Here is an 8,664-nt window from a genome sequence, read left to right on the forward strand (position 1 = left end):
GCCGATGCATGAAGTACTAATCAATATAAACAAAGAGACATTCTGATGATTTCTTTGCCCTTAGTCCATCTTCCTGCATGCTCCTTTACGTATATATGGATAATGGATGAACAGAATTCTACCCTTCTCATTTTCCTGTCTCCAACCACTGTACCTGAGAATAGATTCAAGCAAGATGCAGCCATCAGGTAGGGCCCCTATTGACCAATTTTTGTTCTTCCAAAATCTGAGCAAGTAATTGGAGATTCAATGGTCATTCCATCATATTTTCTTTCGTTACTCAGACGTCGTCCAATTTACGGCTCCTTTTTAATATGCAGCAACCAAACAAAGAGAAAAAAAAAAAAGATGGGAAAAGAGATTTCATGACAGCTGAGCCATGTAGAAGTTATTCAGGTATAACTGGTTAGGTATTCATTGAAATCAGACTATAATTTAACGTGTGAGCCTCGAAATCAAGGAGAAGTTTGAAAGTGTTTGAATATTAGTGAATAATTTACTGAAATTGTTAAAATTTAATGACTTCTGTTCTTGTGAAAGAATGAGAGAATGACCAGAAAACTAGTACATGAAAGTATTATTACAACTTTGTAGTAGAATTTGAGCAATGAATTTTGAATGGAAGGAAAAAAAAAATTGTGGAGCTTTATATCTCTTTTGACTTTCTCCTTTTTCAATTCTTCCTTCACAAGCAGCTACATATATATCTTGCTTACCTACTTGTCTAAGTGCAAAAAACACACCTCCATATTTTGTGGTAGCCTATAAAGCCAATCAACTAGAGAAGAATTTCAGGTTGCCAATAAATTTATGATTTTTCACTAATTTTGGAACATTTTGACATGTAAATATCAGCTACAAAGTGTGGCTCAAAATAAGGAAAAAAAAAAAAGTGTGCACGAGCAATATATAGGTGAACACATAAAGATTAAAGATGTACATTGCTTGAAAACAAGAGTTTTTATTAATCGTGTAGACTAAATGTGAAAACACCTTTAGTACTCACGTATATCTTCAACTATTGTGTGTTCGAAGTTGTTGTATAATTGACTTGTGCATCTTAGAATTTAGATCATAGGTTTCAGCCCTAAAATTTAGAAACACTACAACAAAAATGGCCTTTAGCGGCATTTAAAAGTGTCAGTATAGACAATTTAACCTGACATTTTATCTATCCTCACACCTAGGGCGAGTGTTGTCCCTTCCAATGTGGGGATAGCCTCAAATCTTTAGCAACATTCAAACGTGTCAGGAAAACCATGCTGCTATAGCATTCCCTCTGCCAACAAAAACTTTTTTTTGTGATAATCGAAAGTATCCGTATAGCATTAGAACATCAGTAGCGGATCAGTAGTATATCCAATTTATGAAGGCATCTTTAGTTGTCTTAATATATGACTTTAAGGACACGTAGCCATGTGAATTTACACTGCTTTGGACGACATGCCCATTTGTCATTAGTGTTTTTCGAAGTTAAGCTATGCTGACATTTTTAATTGCCAAGAGTTTTTTCCCTGTTTTTTTTTTATATGGAAGCAACCTGCAATTAGTCCTCCCTGCTGTACATTCCATCAACCAGAATCCCAAGGGACTTGTAAAATTATCTCAAAGAGCAGAATGCATATAGCAATTTAAAAGAAGAAGTCGATACTCAAATATAATTCATTGAATTAAAAGTCGATAACAAGTACAAACATAGCAAGTACTAAAATCGCAAACAAGTGCTCAAAGCAAGTACTAAAATCCCAATAAAGTACCGAAAGATTCTCATTTACAATAACTTGAAAGACTTTCTTGTGCACAAACAAAAAGACTCTCATCCCTAACAAGTTGAAAGAAATGCTAAAAGTCAGGTAACGTAATTGTACAATATTAGCAACGATCCGCGAGAGGTATAGTATATATATAGTACATTGTTTGGGCTCATCAAGATGAAACAAACAACTACCACTGCCCATGTTGATGTATGCTCAAGAGTTGTCTCCTCATTTCCACTTCCTTCAGCCATCTCTAGGTGGAGCAGTCCGGCTATGCTTTAGTAGAGGTTAGTGCCAATCCTTCAGAAGAAGAGAAAACAGCCGAGAAATTGAAGGGATGAAGAAAAGTGTATACAGTGATCTGGGGAAACAGAAATTTTTTTTCCAATTCTTGAGCATTTGAGATTGGAAAATGATAGGAAAAAAATTGCAACAATAATAATATAATAACACCCCAGGAAATAGTTTGCGTTCAAGCAATTCAACCTACTAGAAATCATGTCATGCTAGAAATATAGCCTTTGGTCTATCAAATGCGATGGAAAAAATTATAGATATTGGACATAACTATGTACTGCAATTTCCTACTTGACAAGGTGTGTGGGACATGTGTCCAAGTCTCTGCCTCAGCTGGTCCTCACTTAAGTCAGTGCTAAACAAGTCATCATTATTTTTGAAGCCAAATCAATCATTGAAGCAGTTTTGGGGAGCGTAGCATTGTACTCCCAATCACTAACTGGTGCCTGAACAGCCAACATTGTCAACAAGCTGAAACTAAAGCTCGTCGTCCAGGCAACATTACATACAGTAGTGATCACAGTACCAACACTGTCAAGTAATGCACTGAACAAAAGACAGTATGACTAAGCAGATTAATCATTCTCCTTTAAACATCAGATAATATATATTATGTTTGACTAACTACAAGGGGCATTTGTCACGACAAAAGGGACGAGTGTGGATGCAGACACAAAAGTGCACAGATTCAAGAGCTCAGAGGCATGAGAGATTCTTAAATTTCTCTCTTTTATAAAAATGATGGTAGAAGCACCAGTATGATCAGCCAGAACAGTGTTCGATACCAAGCATCCCTTAAGCTAAAGAATCATATGCTAGCAAAATTTAATCTTATTTCACACAAACATAACCATAGATGTTGTCCAAGTTCAAAGTTTTAAACTCGTACATCAGATCAAAGCACTTCTTCGAAATCAGATTAAGGGATCATGCAAAATCAGGTCAGAACCTCACCAAAGGCAACCACGACAAGGAGACAAATTAAAGTTTCGATAATTCGAACAAGAGAAGGTTGAGACATATAAAAAGTGGACGAGTTCAAATAACTCACCCTGGCCATGTTAAAAGATGGAAATCTTGAAAATGCTTTGGATAGAACATCATCATTCACCTCATTACCAAGATCACCACAGAACAAACGAGAATCATCTGCACAACACAAACAGTAATACTGAAGGCATTAATACTAGCAAAAACAAGATCAGTGAAGGAATTAAGACAGGCGAAAATTGTCATAAAAAATGATGAATGCAACCACACAAGGAGTAGAGTACATGAAACTCACTCTCTGGCCAATCTGCAAGTGTAGGATCCTTCCATGCCTGCCCTGCTGTCTTACGAGGTACTGCTTTCTTCTTAGTCTCGGCCTTGTGCTCAATCTCACTACTTGCAAGCGCAGCTTTCACACTCTCTAGCGCTTCAAGTGTTATTGTTTGTGCATCCCTCTGAAATAATTGCTGGGCCTGTCCACCAAAACTTCAGATATTAAGAACTGACTGGTTTAACTTTAAATATTGCCATCATTCCTCTTCCTCAAACTATACTTATACCTAAATTAAGATGCAAATATAAACCCCCCCTCCCAAAAAAAAAGAACTCTTGCCCACACATACAAAACCCCTGGGTCACCAAACTTCCACAATAATATCACCACTGCGACAGTCAGCCCCAAAAAAAATACTAATACACCACTGCGTCTGGATAAGCTATCCAAGATTATCTATTTGATCAACATTAACATTTTTTTCAGTATTAGATATCGCTTAACTTAAAGTAGGTTTGAATATGAAAACTCTGTATTTATAAAATCATTGCAAGTAATAAGCATGTGCCCTGTAAAATTGGCTGCAAAATTTCAGTAACTTTTAGTAGAATGTAATGTACTATAGTTCTGTATTCTCAGATAATGGAAATCCGACATTGAAAGACCAATTTTTCGATTACCTTTTTCCAATTCATGTCGTACCTTTATGAATTTCTAGTTTTTTGTTCTTGTTTCAATGCTGAAATTGAAGATAATTGGCAGATTGATATCCCAACAATGGGCCGGTATGGTTTGTCTTCTTCATTACAAAGAATCAGTTCAAGATCCTGGGACCAAAATTTACTTTCATTTCTGGTTTGATGGGATGTTTTGCTGATCAAGTACTGCAGTAAACTGTTTTAGAGCAGCAAATTTTGACAACATGTTTCAAGTATGAAGACACATTCACTGACGAGTCTAGTATGCCTAACAAATTAATTAATTGAAGCAATCAACTTAGTAACTTGGGAAAAGAATAGTGGCTGTAGCAACTAAAATCTGTCGAATGATTAGACTCCACCTTTTGGATTGAAATGAGCACGTCTACCTCAGTGTTGTCACCGGGCAAATTTCCTTGCGTGCAAGCAGCAGCATCAGCTTCTTGTTATAAGTTTAGAACAAGATAATATAACACTTCCCAAAGTCCCAATAATTTTTCTATATATCTGGTTTAGATTTCAGGGCGTCCTAAAGCAGCATAATCTAAGGTACAGCTTCTCCCCATGCAAAGACTGAATAAAAAAAAAAGAAAAAAAGAATCTGCAGTTAGGATACAGAAATGTAGTCATGCAATAGCTACTCAAGTAATGTGTTGGCCAGTAATCCAAGAACAAACATGAAGGAGAACTCCTTCATTTCATTTCATTTCATTTCTGCAGTAACTCTCAAGTCTGCTGCTCATAATTAGCTCTTATACACATTGAAAGTTTCAAAATCATTTGCTTCCGTTTCTCTTAGGCGATGGTGTATAGAAATTGAAGGACAAGACATTCTACTGTGAAGCTGTGAGAGTATACTACTTCCACACTTCAGTTCCCACTCTACTAGTTCATAAAGAAACGAAGCCCATCAGAAGCTAGCAAAATGAATACTCAGCAAGTCTGCAATTCTGCCCACACATACAAAACCCCTGGGTGCACGCGACAAGTTTCCCCAATATTTTATTTGGCCCACCTTTGCACCCTAAAATTTGTGAAATCCCCTTCACCTTCTACATTGCCCCCCCTCCCTCTTTTCTAAAAACTAAAATCTCCACCACTATCATATCAACTTAAGTAAATAATCACACCTCAACAATAAAGAAGGTCAATAATTTTAGAAGAAAAACATTAACCTAAAGTTCTTCTAATGCCTAAATTCAACTTCCTAAATCAATTTAGGAAGTTCTTCCTAAATGAATTAAGCCATATATATAAATGAACAGACCGGGTATTTTACCGAAAAATTGGACTTCCTGGTTCCTCCACTCACATAGACAACAATGGTATACATATCTCGACTCCTACCAATAATTAAAAAGATCAATAGTTTCTCATCATAGCTGCTGACAAGGGAATTCAAATGTCAGGGGAAGAGGAAAAAGAGCCGAAATCATTGCCCTAAATCTCTCCAAAAATATTCCATCCAAAATTCATATAAAAAAAACAACGTGGCTTAATGATTGGATATAGAAAAGTTCGTACCTGTTGATACTGAGGGAGGGAGTACACGGTAGGGATTGTAGCGGGAGCAGGATAAACGTGGGGAACCGCAGGAGGAGGAGCAGGAAATTGCAGAATTGAAGCGGCAGCGGCAGCAGCCACATAGGTTTGCGGCTGTTGTAGGTGAAACGGAGTCGGAAAGTACGTGCCGGTAGTGTAGGTGAATTGAGACGACGCCGTTGAGGATGAAGAAGAAGCTGCAGCAGCCGATGTCGACGACATTGCGAAACCGCGAGATTTGAGAAGCGGGACCAAAAATTAGGGCTTCGTTGTTTTTGGAGAATTCAAACTCGTCCTTTTCAATGTCATGTTGTTCCATTTTCTGGTTTTGACGAACCTAAACCTGATGATGAGAGGGAAAGAGTAGGGGCGACGGGACGGCAGAGGTAGGGAGCAGAGGAGAGGAAAGTGGCCGAGAGAGGCAGAGGGCAAAAATTTAGGCAACCGAGAGAAATCAATTTAGGGCAAAAATTTATCATGGAATTACATCCCTTCAATGGGAAAGCAAGGATAGTTTGATTGCGGAGAGATTCAACAGGAAAAACTTTGTGGGAAAGCAAAATTTTGGCCAAGAGTTTTGAGAGACAGTTTGCCGAGAGAAAGACTTTGTGCGAGAGATAAAGAAGAAGCAAAATTTCACTGGGAGGCAAAATGAAGTTTTGAGACTTCACTAAGTGTTTTGGCAAAGGAATCTTCCGCCAAAATCCAACGACGTCGTTTTGTGTTTTAATTTTTTTTGGTGTATCTCACATTTTCGTAAGTGTCATGATAGGGAGTCTAAAGGTACATTATTATTTTTATATCAAATAAAATAAAAAAAATTAGAGTATATATTATTGAGTTGATAACTAGTGTCATGATAGAAGTTTTATAATGGCACAAACCAGCAAGTGTCCTTATAGATATGTCAGGAAAGACCATTTTTGTTGTAGTGAAACACATTCTCACTTTTTGTAGCACACTTGTTGCAGAAGGGAAAAGTTAAAAGTGTATATAGAGGTTTACTTAAGGAACGATAAAGTGTACATTTGCGGCTTGTATTGAAGAAGGTTAAATTGCGTACTTGAGAACTGTAGAAATGTACATGCGAATTGAATAAACATTAAATATGGTTTACGCTCTTTTTATACTTCCAATTGAATCAATGTATGTAAGAGCAAGTTACCTGAATAGCTACTAAACTTTTGAATGGTTAAGATTTGACCATTTAACTATTAATAGTACGTTTTTATCCATTGAACTATCAAAAGTGTAAATTTTAGGCTATTCCGTCTGATTTTATTGTTAACTCTGTTAAATCTAAGGGTTCGTATGATTTACGAGACATACTATTAATAGTTAGATTTGACAAGGGTTTATTTTACGTATTTTTAGTGTGTTTTATTAGTTAATTTTGGTTTGATTATTTAGTTTTATAACTAAAATAACTAAGGTTTTGGTAAAAAACTACATTTTATGTTAAAGTGGCTAAACATTGCATTTTATGGATTTTTATGGTAAAAACTTCATATTTTGTAGGTTTAATGATTCAATCATCAAATGAAGTGCATTGAGAAGATATTTGGATGATTGAAGATGGATTAAAGTGGGGAAAATAAAATATGAAGTGTAAAAGGAAGAAATGCAATTTGAGGACAAAAATCAAGAAAAGTCAGCTTTGACAACTCAGACACATTTTCGTATTTTGACTATATCAGGAGCTACAATGATCGAATCAAGGTGATCTTGGTACCATTTTGAAGCTAAGAGATATATCTACATTTGGTATGAAGACATCAAAGTCCAATTCATCCGTTTTCATAGTCCAAAAGTTGAAATACCGAAATTCAACTCAGCTGTCCAAAGTGGAAAACAGAGTTCCGACCAATGTTTAGTATTTTGATCATATCTCAGTTTACAAATCTCCGATTTGGATGATTCTTGAAGCATTGGAAAGCTAACTCAAAGATCTACAACTTTGGTGTTTTGTACAAAAGCCAGTTCGGCCTGCATCATGGAGGAAATCGCAGTTGAAGTAAGGAAAAAGTGAAAACGCGAGTGCACAAAACGCGAGTTTTAGACGCGTTTTGTAAAGGCGCGTTTTCTGGCCGAAATTCTGCAATTTGCTCAGTCAATTCTCTTGTGTTCATACCACTTTCCAGCTATAAGTTGCAAGAGAATTCGGTGCACATGCTTCAGAAGACAAAAGGGCAGACAAGGTGGCTTATTTTCAAGTCAAAAACATTTGTTATTGACTATCCTAACAAAGTTGAGATTTGGGAATCAAAATGTGGAAATTGACTTGGAAAAATGGAGCTCTTAAGCAGTTTATATGCAGAGACATTTTGGGTGGTCTGAGAAAGGGGGAAATATACGGGAGAAGCTTGAAGAGTGCAGAAATGTAGTTCTTCCATTTCCTTAGTGTAGGATAGTGTAGTAAGTGTAGTTCATCCATTCTTGTATAATGGCTAGATTAGGATGAAAATGGAGATGAAGAAAGAGAAGTTGAAGCTCAAGTGACATGGGTTATCTCTTCTCCAACTCTTTATCTTTTGTATTGGATTCTTAAATATAGTTAATATACAAGTTCTGGAATTTATGTTATTTATGTGTCTTTAAAGTTTATACCTTGGGTTTGGTTGAACTTTCTATAATTGTTAGTGTTTATTATTTGGCTATTTAACTGCTATGATTTGAGCAAGTTATTTAGCACTTTAGCTCTTGAAATCATGATTAATCTGGTACCATTAATTCTGATTATCTAAGGTGTTATTTCTGCAATGAAAATTGAGATTTAACATTAGTTCAAGAAGTGCTAAACATAGGGAATACACTCACGAGAGTAGAGGTGCACCTATGTGGTTTTTAGTGATTCATTTCATGTAATTTCATTGAAGAAATGAACTTGTAGCTAATTTCATAACCATGAGAATAGGTAAGGATTAGTTATAAGTATAATTGATTCACTACGAAAGTAGGATTCAAATGCATAAGGAAATTACACCATAATTAGCCTAGATGTAGTATTCAATGATCCAAATATAACACTTGCATGAGTAGTTAGGGATACCACAACCTAAGGAGCTTTTATTTGTCATTTTGTATAATTTCAGTAGGTTAAATTTGT

General features: G+C 36.1%; 1 protein-coding gene across 1 annotated transcript; it reads right to left on the bottom strand.

Annotated features, from left to right (window-relative positions):
• Nucleotides 1-1,747: 1,747 nt before the first annotated feature.
• Nucleotides 1,748-5,780, bottom strand: LOC113750816 (RNA-binding protein 42-like). The gene is made up of 4 exons (XM_027294758.1): nt 5,541-5,780; nt 3,340-3,517; nt 3,106-3,203; nt 1,748-2,118 (listed from the first exon to the last, which is right to left on the bottom strand). The coding sequence occupies exons 1-4, from the start codon at nt 5,778-5,780 to the stop codon at nt 2,029-2,031; spliced, it is 606 nt and encodes a 201-aa protein (XP_027150559.1). The 3' UTR covers nt 1,748-2,028.
• Nucleotides 5,781-8,664: the final 2,884 nt, after the last annotated feature.

This window comes from Coffea eugenioides, chromosome 10, assembly GCF_003713205.1.
Source record: "Coffea eugenioides isolate CCC68of chromosome 10, Ceug_1.0, whole genome shotgun sequence".
Lineage (NCBI taxonomy): Eukaryota > Viridiplantae > Streptophyta > Magnoliopsida > Gentianales > Rubiaceae > Coffea > Coffea eugenioides.